This window comes from Pelobates fuscus, chromosome 2, assembly GCF_036172605.1.
Source record: "Pelobates fuscus isolate aPelFus1 chromosome 2, aPelFus1.pri, whole genome shotgun sequence".
In the NCBI taxonomy this organism is placed as follows: domain Eukaryota; kingdom Metazoa; phylum Chordata; class Amphibia; order Anura; family Pelobatidae; genus Pelobates; species Pelobates fuscus.
This window is the reverse complement of record NC_086318.1, coordinates 357,221,642-357,240,056: the sequence shown is the minus strand read 5'-3', so window position 1 is coordinate 357,240,056 and position 18,415 is coordinate 357,221,642. Positions and strand designations below refer to the sequence as shown.

General features: G+C 41.1%; 1 protein-coding gene across 1 annotated transcript in view; it reads left to right on the top strand.

The window, feature by feature from the left end:
• The window catches only part of ACTN2 (actinin alpha 2), a 72,448-nt gene extending 68,236 nt beyond the window's left edge, over positions 1–4,212 (top strand). The window contains exon 21 of the mRNA XM_063443647.1: positions 875–4,212. Within this exon, the coding sequence (XP_063299717.1) occupies positions 875–1,033 (159 nt within the window). The 3' untranslated portion in view covers positions 1,034–4,212. The remainder of the gene's footprint in view (positions 1–874) is intronic.
• Positions 4,213–18,415: the final 14,203 nt, after the last annotated feature.

Here is an 18,415-nt window from a genome sequence, read left to right as displayed (position 1 = left end):
GAAAAGGTCACATTTTACTTATTTATGTCTGTATACCATAAAGTCAATAAAAAGGTAATTTACCGAAATTAAAGTACGGTAAATTGAATAAAAACAGAGATAAAGAGGTGAAACAAAAGGGATATTGGAAATGGATAAATCAGGTTAGGAATAAAATATGTTTACAGAGGGCAGGAGGTATTATTGAAAACCCAAATTCTGTGGTTGCCAATCACTGAAGAAGGTTGGGCTGATATCTTGCAAATTATGAAGTGAGACATTTCAATAAGAGGGGCCAAATTTTAGACTTTGAAACTCTCCACGCACCATAGCCATACACTGTAGTGGTTATGGTGCTCAGAGTGCCCCTTCCCCTATTTTAATTAGTTAAGCCATGCGTTCTGAGATCTTGTGGAGTCCAAACAGCAGCACAGCTGTTTTGGCAGCAAAAGTAGGATCTACACGATATTGGGGCAGCTGATTTTAATGTTGTAGCTGATAAGTGTAGATGCCAACAGCAGTGTATCTTATAGGCATTCACATTTTTATCATTAACTCTCTTTTTCTGCAATCATAACGATGAGTGTTTCAAACTTAGATGCTTGTGATATTTATAGACAGCAAGAGTACATCATAGAAACTGGCCATTCCTCTGCAATAATTATTAAAAATCTGAGATATTAAATCTACATGTGCGAAGAGTCTCGTATATTCATTTGTAACAGTGCTGGACCTGTATTTAAGCTTTTTGTTTGTACTGCATGCATAACCTGAAAGCATTCTTGATATTTTGTCATTTGGCCTCCGCAGGTTTATTGGTAAAAGTTTATTATAATAAACGATCTTATTAGCTAAAAATAGAGTGACAGCTATGTTTTTTTTAATCTTTTTATAGCCCTACATACTAGCCCAAGAACTTCGCAGGGAGCTCCCTCCAGATCAAGCTGAGTATTGTGTTTCCAAGATGCCACCATATAAAGGACCTGGATCCGTCGCTGGAGCTCTCGATTACAGCTGTTTCTCGTCTGGCTTGTATGGAGAAAGTGACCTGTAACTGATTAAACTCTTGTATGCAGATTGATATGACTACATAGCATAAAGAGTTTGAGTGTTGGCTTTAAAGATAAAAAAAAAAAGTGCTTAAAAGTGCAGTATCACAAAAAACTAAAAATATATAGTTATATTAGTGTTTTTAAATCCCACCAAATTAAAAAAAATTTAAGGGACACTGTAGACATTGCAACTGCGTCATCTCATTGAAGTGGTTATAGTGTCTGGAGTTCCCTGGTGCTGTCCATCCATTCAGCATCAAACAGTTTTAATGCTTTAATGCTAAATGAGAGTCCCCAGCAGCCCATTCCTTCTGTGGTAGAAGGGATGGCTGTACAATCACAACTTTGGCTTTAACTCTAGTAGGGGCTGAACTGAGGGTGGCCAGGGACCCTCATACAGTATTACACTACTCAAAAATTGATAAACACAGAATGGAGGACTCGAAGCACTATAACCAATTTAATGAGAACAAATGGTTATAGTACCTACAGTGTCCATTTAAAATGTGAAATTAGAATGCATATTGTTTCACACTCTGGGGATTGATAAAAAAAAAAATCTCCACTGACATGCACAGCCAAAAACTGGCATTAAAATATGGATGAAATTTATATTGCTAATGTGGAAGTAAAACTTCTTCGTTAGCAATTCTGAAGAGCAAGGGCTAAGCTGTGGGTGCCTCTGGGACCCCGATTTTGGTCAAACTGCTTGCAAATAGTTGAACCAACAACTAGGGATGACTTCTGCAATCTAAAGGCACCATAACCACAACATGTAGTGGTTATTGTGACTAGACTACTCCATTAAACATATTATAGATTTGTCACAAAAAAAAATATGGCTTCATGTGGAAAAATTACTTTTCACTTTAGCTACACACTGCACTACGGAAGCCCAGAGTGGCCAGGTATTTTTAATATTTTTCTGACTTGTTATCGCAAAAAAACAAGTTGTTTTCTTGAGATAACAGGTCTGAAAAATTGTAAAAATACATGGCCTTTTCTGGACTTCCATACTGTACTAGCTAACTAGTTAGATTAGATTATAGATTACATGATTGGTTTAAATTTTCTGCTTACATTTCCTTTGGCATAAAAAAGTACACAGTGAAATTATGTCATCATTTCACTGTCAGAATAGAAAAACTCATGTTACACAATTAATCTAATTTGCAATAAGGTTGTGCACCCATGACCTCCAGCTAGGGTTGCCTTTTTTAACACTTTTTAGGGGGAGCTCTAACTAAGTACTTCTTTATTCTTGCCAAAGGCACCACCATATTTCTTGATTGGTTTTACACCTGGAATATATGAATTCCACATACCGTTGACAGCTCTTTCACGCCCAATCCAAGAGAATGAAAATACATCAGCTTCTTGAACAAGCTGAGCATGGACTGCAATTATCTTTGCTACAGTTGAAAATGTTGAGAATAATCTAACAGTCCAAAACAATCTAGAGAATGAAGCTTGCCACTCCTGCACATTTGATAGGGATATGAGTTGCACAATATTTTAGGGAATTTCATTTCCTACTTGAAGTGGACCTGATGATAGGTCACCTTTAATATCTCATATGGTGGGATCCAATCTTCTGTTTAAAAACAGTGTTTTTCCTTTCTCATGTAAAAGCCATAATTAGTTCTTCTTATTATTTCACTGACTACTTGAAACTGGATTTTATGCATTAAAAATTGGGTTGTCAACAAATTGAGAAGGTTTTTAGGTCTACCTTTCTGTTTAATTCTATAAATAATCCATGTCACTGATTACGGTAGTATGCTGCCTTCCTCTGTCATTGACTGGAATACACACACATAACGCAACTCATAAACACACAACTACCCAGCTAGCCAATGCAATGTGCTATTCATATTTATTTATTATTTAATTACTCTAATTTCATCTACAATGTGGTGATGGTTTCTGGCTAGCAGATGTGAACTGTTGGGAAAACATACTGGAAAAATATAAACCGTAGGATACATAACAGCTCAGAATAGCAGGAGAGAACTTGTTGGATTGACTCTGCTTTTACACAATTTCTGGTAGAAAAGTAGGCGAGGGTATGCATGCTTTTTTGCGTGCAGCAATCTATTTTGCATGAGAAATATGAAGTACACAGAAGAAATTGCAGTTTTATTTTTCACGCATATAGCAAGGCACAGAAACCTAAATCTACTTTTTTTCACACACAAAGCACACACTCAACTTCTGCACAATATGTGAAAAGTGTCACATCGACATACAGGTACACAAGTGGAGAAAGGCCCTACTCAAACAAAACGTACAGGACAAAAACATTGTGGAACATAGATACACCTATGGTAAAATAGATTGAGGTGGGCTAAACATGCAAAAGCATTTAGAAAGCAATATAAGTTGCCATGTGTTCCATCTATATCAAACAATAGTGATTGCTTGTATAAATGACATGACAACATAAGTATAGAGACATGAACGGCAGGGCTAGATAAGACAGTGTAAGGGAAGTTGTGTCTGAAACACATTCCCACATACATTATCCTTGTATCTCATATCCAGTGTGCCTTTGTCTGGAACATAAAAAGGGTTATTCACAAAAGTGAGAATTGAAAGTGTATTTCAAATGAAAGGTCAAGCTGAACTGAAAACATTCAAAAGCCAGCTATGCTTTCTATTCAACTATTCTGGGCTTAAATTTGAAATGTACCTTGAATAACCATTTTAGTAAATAACACTGGAAGAGAGCTAGGACAGGTCAGCTAGTTAGGTTGTCTGGGTCCTAAAAGCCTCATATTAGGGAGGTAGGAAAGAAATTCTGGGTGGTAAAAATATTCAAACATATGCATATACAATTTTACAGGTATTCGGATTTTTTTAGGAACATTGAATTTAAAATGAATTTCCTTGATTATGAGATATCCATAGAATTATGTCAAATTCAAACCCTTTGCAAAAAACATGTAATAGTTTTGTTGTGTGTATAGATGAAAAATATTGATCCCTGTAAAATGACAGCCTTTCTACCAATGGCTTGTGAACATTATTTTGTGTGACTATGTACATTTTATTTTAATTTGAATCGCTTTATTCCAACAACAACAAAAAAGAAATATGTAAAGTGGTAAAAGCTACAAAACAAAAAATGTTATTCACCAGCCAATGCTTTAAATCCATTAAAGGAGCCCTAGGAGTAAAATTGTGTGTTTTGTGTTTTATAATTTCTAATTCACTCAGTAATGTGTGAAGATTCCTGAAGAATGTGTATAAGCACATTTCATTATATGTAAGCTTTAAGCAATTTTCCACACTGAAAATAGGCATTCATCTCTCTGAAGTTTCACAAGACCTTTTCCATTGTGCATACTCAGTAAATATGGGAAAAAATATTTTATGGAGAAATGTGCATTCCTACAAAGGTTTCTGCATAGTATTTTAAAGTATAGAAGAAGAAGAACAGTTGCGCAACCACGTGACTTCCAAATGGTCATGCAGAGTAATTGTTTACTGAGAAATAATGAAAGACATAAATAATCAACAGAAAAAAGGGGTTGCTCTACAGTTGCTCCTTTTGAGAAGTAGGGGTGGTTAGTAGGGTGCCAAAGAAAATCCTGGTTTTAGAACCCAGATCAGCCCATACCCGCCAACGACAGAACACAGTCATGCACTTGAAGTAAATGCTTAAGGCCTAGTTGTCCAATTGTAGATAGATGCGTTATTAAACTGAGGTGGTGGGTATGCCCAGTAAGTGTAATGGCAACAATGCCCAGCTGATACCCCAATTTCTCAGGGAATCCCAGAAATTGATCCTCAAAGCCTGGTGAAGATCGGTATACATCCTTCTCTGATGTGGAGTGCACTGTCGCCACTGCCATGTTTGAGCCTAATCTGGAGTTGGAGCCACTAATGGATGCTGGCACTTAGAGGTGGATTCTGAGGTGAGTTACAACTCGGCATCCACGGACCAGGTTGTTGCACTAGGTAGCCATTGATATGTTGAGCCCAATCTGCAGTTAGAGCCGCTGATCAAGGATGTCAGAGGTATTCAAAACGCGATTAAACAGGACGGGTTCAAAGATACAGAAAAACAATATAGGCGATACAAAGCCAGGTCAGTAACGAGAAAACACCAAGTAATCAGAACACACTCTCGGGCTATATAAACTACGACAGAGCAATGATGCTCAGAAATAGAGGAATAAATATATATGGACCACCAAAATACTATTGGACATCATCATGATCCTGCATCAAGTTAAACAAAGTGGTGTGACTTGAGAAGGGTAGAAGATGTGTACCACAACTATGACCTTTTTTTTGTTATTATCAAAATACCTAAACCTATAGGGTCCTGTAACTTTAAGGACTCCTGCAGGTGGCGCAAGGTTACCATGATGACCTGGCCATGCAGGACTGGAGACATCAAGACTATCTATGACCCTCCCAGCTTGCTTCTTTTATATTTGTTTCCAAATGGCAATTGTTAAGAAATGTACTTTTATATACTGCCGTCACTTCCTCCCAGCTAACACAGAGCCGTGCAGGAGGGAGGAAGAGAGGGGGAGCGCGGACTGGGAGAGAGCCCAACTCCAAACAAAATCAGCCAGCCACTGGACCACAGGGAAGTCACCCTCCTGCACCCAAAAGGAGACAGGAGGGTGACTAAAAATTAGCATTTTCCATGTGTCTGTTTGTTTGTGTGTGTCTGTATGTATGTGTGTCTCTATGTATGTGTATCTCTGTGTGTCTGTATGTGTAACTGTGTGTATCTGTTTGAATGTGTATCTGGCTGTATGTGTATCTGACTGTATGGGTACCTCTCTGTATGTGTATCTGCATGTGTGTCTGTATGTGTATTTCTCGGTATGTGTATCTATATGTCTGTGTGTGTATCTGTCTGCATGTGTATCTGTGTGTCTGTATGTGTGTTTCTGTGTGTGTATTTATCTGTATGTGTATATGCATGTGTGTCTGTGTATCTGTGTATGCATCTGTGTCTGTATCTGTCTATATGTGTGTCTGTATGTGTATCTGTCTGTATGCTTATCTGCGTGTGTGTTTGTGTATATGTGGACCAGGCAAGGAGGGGACCAGGGCATCCAATCAACATTTTATGGTGGCCCGGGTTTGATTCTGAAACAGACAATATATGAATATTAAATCCCTGTATAAATTCTTCTTTATTAGCAAATATACCTCAAAAAAGACAGACATACAACAGTGCAGATAGTCTAGACAATATAATATCAAGAACATAAATATTATTTAAAAAGTCTTCTGGTATGCCTACTTGCATTCTGTAGAGCCATAAAATAGCTCTAACATGGAAGTTTTGGAGTTTATTCAGGGTAACTTCTAACTTCTTCACATTAATAAATATGTTAGGCTTTATCTCTTGGCCAAATATAATGAAAATAACATAAAATAGAAAGGGGAACATATATAGTAAAGTACCATCAAATAATATAGTTAGTAAATACACAAGTAAGTTCAACTAACATATACCAGAGCCCTTGAATTTTGCTATCTGTATGCACGTTGGTGTTTATATTGAGGGTAACACCCAACCCTTAAAATGCAGCTTCAACAATATCTTCTAAACGAAGCCAGTACTAAGCATCATCCCAGTAAACAAATCACTTTTATTTATTATTAAAACAACTGCTTCAAATCTAAAACAAAAATAAAATAAAAAGCATAGAGATAAACATGTTTCACCTGTTAAAGGTGAGTCGGTCCGGCAATATTTTGATTGGAGAATAGAGATGTCCCGAACAGTTCGCCAGGAACTGTTCGCCGGCGAACATAGTCTGGGAGGGAACGTCTGCTGCTGATTGGCTGGAATGTGTCTGCTGACTGTGAGGTACAGGGTCAAAGTTTACTCAATGATGACGAATAGGGGGCGGACCGAACATCGCATATGTTCGCCCGCCGCGGCGACCGCGAAGAAGCTATGTTCGCTGGCGAATAGTTCCCGGCGAACTGTTTGGGACATCTCTATTGGAGAAGATTTGGTTCAGGAACCGAATCTGACAAACGAAATGGCAGAAAAATGGGCCATCAGTGTACTGCAAAATGTATACATAATATAATATTATGTATACATATTATACCTTTATTGGAACACAAGATAAAATATTAAAATATGCACAACGTGTTTCACAAAAGCCCTGTCTCCACTTGAGAAAGCCCTCATAGCAGTTTGCCTGCTCAACTATATGTGAGTAAACTATTTTATTACTTATACTGCTACGATATATTTTTTATAGTGAGCACTATTAGTTGTCTCTCTTCTTTCTAACCCTTTTTTATGGTCTACACCATGATACAATATATATACCTTCACCACGTGTCCTATAAGCAGGATTGTACCGCTGTATGCCATTCAAACTAGAGCTAGTTCAAGCTCTACTACACGTGAGTAGGACTATAATGGATCATGTTGTGAAATTATTTATCCATCTGTACTAGACGTATTGCACCATTTTTTTCTCCTCTCTCCACATACGGATCCAGAGATATCTATACCTTTCCATGTATCCTATAAACCGGGATTGTACCGCTGTATGCCATACATACTAGAGCTAGTTTAAGCTTTGCTACACCTGAGTAGGACTGCAATAGAACCTATTGTCCAAATATTTACCTTCTGTACTAGACGTATTACACCATTATTTTCTCCTCTCTCCACATACGGATCCAAAGAAGTCGTCCCCATTCGGCCCACACAGAGAATATCGCCCCATATAGGCCATCGGCTGTCCATCTGGCATAATTAAGGACTCTGTTTTGGTATCTCTCTTTTTTAAGGTTTATCTTTGGATTTACCATTGTACTTTTTTGGTTTACTATCATTGTGACGGACCGCCTGGCACCCAGACAGAGTACCTCCATCAATCGCTGCTTCCTAGTACCTGCGAGCACTATAAGCACTGCACCAGAACACCATAACCACCCAGGGTCCAGCTTCCAGTGGGCAGACCTCTCCTAGTCCAGAGAGCGTAGCAGGAACAGCTCTTATAAGAGCTTGTGATATAGCAATCCCTAGAGTGTATGTAGTTCTCCAATCCCCCAAACATAAGCCAAGACTTCATGAAGGGGTAAACAAATCTATGTTTAATAGGAGCCACACTTGGCCTTTTATGACAATCCCCATGCAAGGGGTACGCCCACGTGGACTTTGTTGGGGACACCAACACAAAGACACAGACAAATAAGAACAGTGATTAAATGCCTGACACTCCCATAACAAACATACAATCCCTCCCCCCTGCTTGGGAGATAATTGGATCAGTAACTGTACTAATTCTAATCCAATTATCTCCAAGAACAGAAAAAACATACTTTTTTGTAAACACCCCAAAAGTACCCTAAAATAACATAAAACCCCACAAATGTTACATACCCTGATAGCCCTTATCTGGGTGGCCAACATATCTCAAAATCAACCAGATAAATTCAGGGGTTCAGGAATTTCTTTTAAGTCATTTATTTGACCGACGCAGGCATGGTCCCATAGCCGAAAATAGTTCCATAGAATCGCGGCTACGTGGCGCTGGAGGACCGACCGGGAACCGCAAAGTTTTCATGCCGAAAATAGTTCCAGGTCATTCGCGGCTAATTCGCGGTTTTGGTCCATGCGAACAAGATAGCCGCCACCTCGTGGCATAGGAATTGCGGTCACCCAGACAAACACTTAGACCACAGAGGTGCAAATTGCAACAATGTATCTATTAAGCTTAACAAGCTCCAGGGTGGTCTCCGGTTCGTGCGGCTGTTCGGTAAACAAACGATATAATAAAGTAGACAAACAGAGTCTTTTATATCACAGTTTACAGGGTCCATAGTCTGTGTGAAGGAGGCTGGACCAATGACGAGGTTCAGTTCGTCACAATCATATTTACTATAGTATGTTTTGGTGCAACCTTTTCTTGTCTTGTCTTTTGGCCACAATAAAAGGCCACTCTAAAATGTGCAGTTTTATCACACAGCACAATGCCACAGATGTCACAAGTTTTGAGGGAGTGTGCAATTGGCATTCTGACTGCAGGAATGTCTCCAAAATCGTTTCAGAGAATTTGGCAGTACATCCAACCGGCCTCACAACCACAGACCACGTGTGACCACACCAGCCCACATCCAGCATATTCACCTCGAAGATCGTCTGAGACCAGTCACCCAGACAGCTGCTGCAACAATCGGTTTGCATAACCAAAGAATTTCTGCACAAACAGTCAGAAACCGTTTTAGGGAAGCTCATCTGCATGCTCGTCGTTCTCATCGGGGTCTTGACCTGACTGCATTTCATCATCGTAATTGACTTGAGTGGGCAAATGCTCACATTCGATGACATCTGGCACTTTGGAGAGGTGTCCTCTTCATGGATGAATCCCAGTTTTCACTGTATAGGGTAAATGGCAGACAGTGTATGGCATCATGTGGGTGAACGGTTTGCTGGTGTCAACGTTGTGGATCGAGTGGCCCATGGTGGCGGTGGGGTTATGGTATGGGCAGGCATATGTTATGGACAACGAACACAGGTGCATTTTATTGATGGCATTTGGAATGCACAGAGATACTGTGACGAGATCCTGAGGCCCATTGTTATGCCATTCATCCACGACCATCACCTCATGTTGCAGCATGATAATGCACAGCCCCATGTTGCAAGGATCTGTACACAATTCCTGGAAGCTGAAAACATCCCAGTTCTTGCATGGCCAGCATACTCACTGGACATGTCACCCATTGAGCATGTTTGGGATTCTCTGGATCTGCGTATACGACAGCGTGTTCCAGGTCCTGCCAATATCCAGCAACTTCGCACAGCCATTGAAGAGGAGTGGACCAACATTCCACAGGCCACAATCAACAACCTGATCAACTCTATGCAAAGGAGATGTGTTGCACTGCGTGAGGCAAATGGTGATCACACCAGATACTGACTGGCTTTCAGACCCCCGCACCCTCCAATACAGTAAAACTGCACATTTCAGAGTGGCCTTTTATTGTGGCCAGCCTAAGGCACACCTGTGCAATAATCATGCTGTCTAATAAGCATCTTGATATGCCACCCCTGTGAGGTGGATGGATTATCTCAGCAACGGAGAAGTGCTCACTAACACAGATTTAGACAGATTTGTGAACAATATTTGAGAGAAATAGGCCTTTTGTGTACATAGAAAAAGTCTTAGATCTTTGACTTCAGCTCATGAAAAATGGGGGCAAAACAAAAGTGTTGTGTTTATAATTTTGTTCAGTGTATATAATATATAAGTATATACAGTCCTTATTTATTCCCTCTATTGGTCACTACTCATTTTCCCCTAGTCATCAATAATCAATAATCTTTTTTTCCCATTAATCCTTTTTGGTGGTACCAGAGGTTGAATTCAGAATCATCACATGAAACAAACACGTTTTGCCATTTGTGTTTAGGCTGGTTCGTGATTTGGGTATTTTTCAGTTTAGAACTCAACCGGTCGGCCCAAATTCTGACAATTTGGATCAAAACAAATCTAAACATTATTCACTTTGTAATAAATTTGGGGGGATTTTACATGTAAGAAACAAAAGGAAAATAGAATGTGACGGCAGATAAGAATCATTCAGCCCATCTAGTCTGCCCAATTTTCTAATACTTTCATTCTAAATGCTTTTGCTTGATTTACAAATCAAAAGAAAAGAAAATTACATATCTATCTATAAATATGTATGCAGGATGCACCAAATGTATATTACAGAAAGGATGTATTGTCTCGTTCAGCATTAGCATCACCAATACACAAACATGTCATACATAAACTATAATAGTAGTTACATAAAGTGGCCGCATATGCGGATGACCTCTTGTTCTTCATCTCCTCTCCCCGAACCACAATGCCCTGCTTGATGGCCACGCTTGAGCAATTCGGCAAAATATCAGGTTTTAAACTCAACCTGTCCAAATGCGAGGTACTTAATGTCACCATCCCGGAAGTTGAATACTGGGCCCTGGATACGCTGTTCCCCTTCCGCTGGTGCCCCTGTAAAATGAAATATCTTGGGATATGGATCACATCGAACCCGGGTGAACTATACCCTCAAAACTTCCCTCCACTCCTGAAAACAATCCTGGCGGACTTAGAGAGATGGGCATATCCACACGTTTCGTGGTTTGGACGAATCGCAGTCCTTAAAATGAATGTCCTGCCCAGGCTCCTGTACGCATTTCAAACACTCCCTTGGGCCATACCCCCACACTTCTTCTCCACATTGAGGTCGGCAATGTGATCAGAGGCTCCGACATGATCTACTTTGCTTACCACGATGCCGTGGGGGACTGGCACTGCCGGATTTTAAAAAGTACCACCAGGCCACGGTCCTCCAGTGCATCCTGGAATGGCATACGAACACGCACCAGAAACAGTGGGTGGCTCTGACCAGGGATGTGCAGGTGGCACACCTGAAATCTGCCATTTGGGCGGGAGGCTCTCAGGTTGTTGACAGGGGGGACTCGGAAGGCATCATAACACAAACGCTTATCAGCTGGAAACTTATGAGAGACCAACCACATGTTTCACCCATACCCAGTCCTTTACTCCCCATCACCCACAACCCGGCGATAGGCGGGGGCCTCCCACCGAGACCATGGCCCTTTGCAGAGGGCCGCGCCCATGTTCCCATCTCCACGGTCCTGCGTAAAGGCACCCTGAGATCTTTGGACTCCCTGCTGGGAGACTCGCACCGGACGCCTCTGATCATGCTACGTTATATGCAGGTAAAGCACTACTACAACAACGTACGCAACAAGGAAAAACTGCACAGAGATCTCACCTGGTTCGAAGAGAGATGCGAGAGGGGCTCATCACTGGGAAAAACAATATTCACCCTCTACCAACATCTGTTGGTAGGACATTTGGCAGAGAATAATACCTTCCGCAGGCAGTGGGAGACATTATTAGGTACCTCCTTTACATCCCAACAATGGGAAACCGCACTACTCTGGCAGCACAAAAGCTCCATTTGCACTCAATACCAAGAAACGAATTACAAACTAATAGCGCTATGGTACCGGACGCCCACATTACTTCATAGGATCTTCCCGACGACGCCCCTGACATGTTGGAGGTGTCTCGAAGAAAGAGGCACGATCATACATATTTGGTGGGAATGTCGCCTTATAGTCCCATACTGGGAGATGATCAGGGATAAGATAACCAAAATCTTGGGGGAGACAGCGGACTGGACAGCGGTGCTGTCCATTTTACATATTTCGACAATGTCGATTGCCGGGTACAAAAAAACGATCCTGCACCACCTACTCAATGCGGCCAAAGCATTGATCCCGCTATATTGGAAGAAGACGGAGGCTCCCAAAATGGAGGAATGGATTTGTAGGGTGGAGGATATTCAGGGAGCTGAAGCGATTCAGGCCTCGCTGCTTGGTAGGGGGGACAGACACGCGGCGTTATGGCGACCATGGTTCGCATTTGTCTCACGTAGCCGTTAGGGGCGAGAGGAGGGGGCACCTGGCCCAGCGGGACTTAACCACTCCTACCCTCCCTATGCGTCCTAACCCACCTGTAACCGGACCTGGGTCTTCAACTCTTCTTCTCTCTCTATCCACTTATTCTTGAATCTTCTCTAAGATCTTCGATTAATACAAGCACATGACTATAACACACACTCGCTGTGGCGATGCGCTTACACTACGGTTAGGACCAAACGATTTGGCTACGAACTGTGGGCACTTCATTTATCTCACACCGCCTCCCACGGAATCTATTGACAGCTTAAGGATTCTCGCACAACTAACTTAAGAGAGACTGTGGAGGTTGGTAAACTGACGACGGACCTCATGACACGTATCTACTGGTGGCGCGGAGCCTCATAGCCACACGAAGACCCATGACAATCAGTTGTACCCGGTCTGGGTCAAGCCCCACTTTAGTGACACCCTTTACAACACCTCACGTGAAACTCCATGGATCGCAGGGTACACTTTAGACACGTAGCGCTTTAAAAGATGACCTCTAGCTGTACGCACCACTACCAAGCGAACTCAGATAACGTCATTACATATTAAGTGCTGTTTACAATACTACATTTGCCTTACCGAATCTCTATGTGTCCTGTATAATTCTGTGTGATAACTGTTCCGCTTAATTTGTATGCAACTTTATTTTGTTATGAGCAATTAGGACCTGCGAGTCCTCACTGACGACTATGTATGAACACTTAGACCTCTAACTTCGTGATACACCAATAAAACAGATTTACAAAAAAAAAACTATAATAGTAGTTCAACTAGAGATTATTTCCAGTTCTTTTATTTCAGCCTAAAATTTGCAATTCCTTGTTCAGTTTTCAACAATTCCCCTTTTAGTGAATTGATCCAGTAGTGTTTGCAGACAGAAAATGTTCGTGCTGGTATTGTAGCCACTCAGCATAAAGAAACCCTTCTGAAGGATGCAAATGTACAGACACATAGACAGAGCAGAACAATGTAATTTATTGTAAGACTTCTCTGTCAATCCATATAAATCAACACTGTTGTTTCTACCCAAACAAGGATCCATTCACATATATGCCCAACAGATATACAACGGATAAACACAAATGAAATATAGTGCAAACTGGGTAACAAAACATCAAAGACTGACAGTAGTATTAATCATATTAGCAAAAAACATGTATTTATTTATGTTACGCATGCATGTGCACATATAGTATAGACACACTGCACATGCCCATGTTTAGAATCATCTGCACAGTGAGAACCTCTGTCTACATCGACACACACTAATAGAAGCGCTACTGTGCAGGCGTTGGCGAGTTCTGTAGCACAAATGGCAATAAGCTTATGGTGAAATGTAGATCCTGCATTCAAACTATTCTGTTTTTCATGGGTAGAAAATAAGTAAAAAATGTGTTTATACATACATACAATAGGCAGAGTTAGTTGGTTCTTGGGTAGATGGTACTAGATGGTATAGAAATATATAGCATGCAAGCTGAAAAAAACAAGTGGGATAACCAAATCCTAGTGCAATATTATCAAATACAGGTATATGAGTAAAGAAACAATCTCTAGTCTTGTACTCACAAGAATGGAGCCAGTATTACTAGGCTTAATGTATAGGCATGTGGGAATATTACTGGGAATCCCACTCCCTTTCTGTGCATCCATTGGTTTCACGCCCTCTGGTCCACCTCGCTGATCTACTGTACATCAAGTGAAGTGCAAGAATTATTTTATTGATAGCAAAATAAAACAAATAGATAAAATCAATATAAAGTCAGTTTCTGGTGTTGCAAGACACGTTTCGCCTCTCTCATAGGCTTTCTCAGTTGCTTGTGATCTCTTTGGTTAATCAGTCTTTTATATGTCCTTGATTGTTGGTTATTCATATAAACCGGTGTCTTTTTTCGGACTTCCGTCTTCTCCATATGACGTCAGTCGTCGCAACGCCTCCTTTTGCTGGATTTCCTGTCTGTCCATATTTGGAACGCTTCTATGCGTTCCAATCTTTGAAAAACGTTATTGTCCATGCTCTGCGGTATCGGGCTGCAATACTGTCTCTTTCATATAAATACATTGAGCATTTTGGAGTATACGAGTAAAAATCAATGCAATGTGGTTAGAATTTTCAATGGGACTATTAGATATATTAATATTAAATGTCAAAATGGTGACAGATGTGCATATTAACACATAGTTGATAGTAACTAGTAAAATAGTACTATTAGATAACTAATAGAATAGTAGAAATATAAATTATTTTATTTATTTATATTTATTTATTTATAAAATATTTTACCAGGAAAGATACATTGAGATTTGAGCAACTAATAATCAATATTGGACTATAAAATAGGATTTTGGCTACACACCCGGATATTGTGTTTATTTTGTTATAAAAAATGTGTATACGTTTAATTATCCTTGCATTGCTTGGTCATGGTACCAGATAACTGCAAACAACTCTCTATCAAACATCAAACTATCAGAGTCTTCTGGCACCGGACATGGTGCAAATGAAGACCAAGACATGGGATAGACTTAACGCTTGTCTGTAGCACACAATTTATTGAGGCAGTTTTTTTTTAGCTATTAACCTTTCATTTTGCATTCTAATCTCTAATATTTTGGTAAATATGTTTTTATTGTGATATTCTTGTTTTTAGTAAGACATATAGAAGAAAGAGGAATGGGTCATGCAGGACCCTACACACTACTTAAATACAAAGTTAATGACATTGCATATGAAAAGCAATGAAGCCCAGGAAGCATTTATCACATAACTTAGATATCCTGCTTTTTGTGGGAATATCTCTATGTCAGATAGTTGTTAAAAGTATTTGAGCTTTGTCTGGTACATCAACATCAATGACTTTATAATCTGCGTTGAGGAGATGCCTCAGCACAGATTTTTTATGTTCTGCTATCGGAGAAGGTGTAGCATGTAATAGCATGGTTTCCAATGTGAAGGGTGCTGTATCGTTTGTAATTTCCTTGATTTGGGATTTTACCATGTCCCAAAATGAAACTATAGCAGGACAGTCCCACCATATATGTCGTACTGTCCCCTCACCGCCCCCACACCTTCAGCATGTGGCCGAGACGCCCTGAAATATTCCATGGAGAAGAGCTGGCATCTTGAACCATAATGATAAAAGCTTATAGTTCGCTTATTGATAATACGTAATGACTGAGGATTTATGGTGTAGAATTAGGATCTTTTCCCATTGAGCATCTCTAAACGTTGTTCCTGTAATTTGTTCCCACTATCTTTTAAAAGTGCATTTCTCCAGGGGTTAGAGAGGGGTCTGAAACCATGAATTCACCTGGCTCTATTCACCATCCATATGTGAAGAATGAAGGAGGGCTCCAAGCCTTGAACCTGCCTATGGCTATGAGGAATCTTAATGCTTCTCTGCCAGTGATCCTCTAATAACCAAGAAGGACACAGAGAAGGTTATCTTAATCTGTGCAAATGCAACTACTTGTTCCTTCAATTGCGTGTGCTGTTGGATAAAAATAGATGGTGGGCTAGGGGTCCCCAAGCCCCCTAATTGACTGAACCAGGAAATGCTCAGTCCTCTAGTTTATAAATACCAAAGGATCAGAATTTCCCCTAACCTGTAACATCAAATTAATGTTTTTTTTAATAATGTAAAACATTGTAATCTTATTATTTTACACTTTATCTTTATTTCTATTATTATCTTACTGCTTTAAAACAATGTTATTAGGTCTTTCATTTCTGCGTGATGGCTGCAGTTGCTATTAAGCATTCTCCCTCATATTTTCCACATTTTTCCACATTTTAAAAGGAATACACACACAAACACACACACACACACACACACACAAAGTTTGCTCTTTACAAGCAGGTGTAAACATTTTTGTGGTAAAAAACAATTCCAAAATGTTGCTCCATATACATGGGAGTTTTAGGGGAAATTATATTTTAACTTAAGCTTTCTCTTGATTTTTATGTGGAATCCCACCAGCTGCTCATCAATTGGTGGAAAATATAATAATACATGATCTGGATCTCTACAGGTGGTAGCAACATGTTTAATTGTACTTTTCATCTAAAATGTGGAAGGACAGCTACCAGTAACGATCATTGTCAGCAAAGCATTTCATCACTAGGAACTTAATCAGAATCCCTCTATATCAATGGTTCCCAACCAAGTCCTCAAGTACCCCCTACCAGTCCAGGATTTGGGGATTTCCCAGTTCTGTTTTTAGGTGTTTTTAGAAAAGAAAAAAAAAGAAAAAACACACTTTAGACACAGCAGAGTGATTCAAAAAATCCTGGACTGGTAGGCAGGGGCGTATTAGCCGCGAGGCAAACAAGGCATTTGCCTTGGGCGGCATTTTCCAGGGGGCGGCAAAAAACGCCGCCCCCAAATGCCCAAGGCAAATGTCTTGTTAGCCTTGCGGCTAACAGACATGCTGGGCTGGTTGGTGGGCGGCCGGCGAGGGAGCTCTTCCCCTGAGCTCTCTGCTCAGCTCCCTCGCGCGCCGCCCGCAGAGTGAGACTGGGAGCCGGAATATGATGTCATATTCTGGCTCCGCCTCCCAGCCTCACTCTGCGGGCGGCGCGCGAGGGAGCTGAGCAGAGAGCTCAGGGGAAGAGCTCCCTCGCCGGCCGCCCAGCCTGCCCGCCAGTGCCGTCCTGCAGCCACTGGACCACCAGGGAATGGGAGAACCCCCCCACCCCCAGCATTCCCAAAGGTAGGGGGGGGGGAGTAAAAAAAAAAAAAAATGTGTTAATGTGAGTGTGTGTGTGTGTGTGTCTCTGACTGTGTGTGTCTGTTAGTGTGTGTGTTAGTGTGTGTGTGTCTGTTAGTGTGTGTGTGTCTGTGAGTGTGTGTGTGTCTGTGAGTGTGTGTGTCTGTGAGTGTGTGTGTGTCTGTGAGTGTGTGTGTGTCTGTGACTGTGTGTCTGTGACTGTGTGTGTCTGTGACTGTGTGTGTCTGTGACTGTGTGTGTCTGTGACTGTGTGTGTGTCTGACTGTGTGTGTCTGTTAGTGTGTGTGTCTGTTAGTGTGTGTGTCTGTTAGTGTGTGTTTGTAAGTGTGTGTCCGACTGTGTGTGTTTGTTAGTGTGTGTGTCTCACTGTGTGTGTCTGTTAGTGTGTGTGTCTCACTGTGTGTGTGTCCGACTGTGTGTGTTTGTAAGTGTGTGTCCGACTGTGTGTGTTTGTTAGTGTGTGTGTCAGACTGTGTGTGTTTGTTAGTGTGTGTGTCCGACTGTGTGTGTGTTTGTTAGTGTGTGTGTCCGACTGTGTGTGTTTGTTAGTGTGTGTGTTTGTTAGTGTGTGTGTCCGACTGTGTGTGTTTGTTAGTGTGTGTGTTTGTTAGTGTGTGTCTCACTGTGTGTCTCTGTTAGTGTGTGTTTCACTGTGTGTGTCTGTTAGTGTGTGTGTGTCCGACTGTGTGTGTTTGTTAGTGTGTGTGTCTCACTGTGTGTGTCTGTTAGTGTGTGTGTCCGACTGTGTGTGTTTGTTAGTGTGTGTCTCACTGTGTGTGTCTGTTAGTGTGTGTCTCACTGTGTGTGTCTGTTAGTGTGTGTGTGTCCGACTGTGTGTGTGTGTGTGTCCGACTGTGTGTGTCTGTTAGCTAGTGTATGCGTATCTGTCAGTGAATGTGTGTGTATTTAGAAGGCGGGGCAGGGGGGAAGGGATGGGTGGGGGTGGCGCGCGCACGCGCGCGGGGGGGGGGTCTGAGTTTTGTCCTGCCTAGGGCAGCACAAAACCAAGATACACCACTGCTGGTAGGGGGTAATTGAGGACTGGGTTGGGAACCCATGCTCTATATGATTTTTCCTTTGATTTCATAGAAACATGAGTTGATTAAAAGTTTGAGCAGGTGGCATTCACATTGCATTTTTTTCTGTGCCTCAC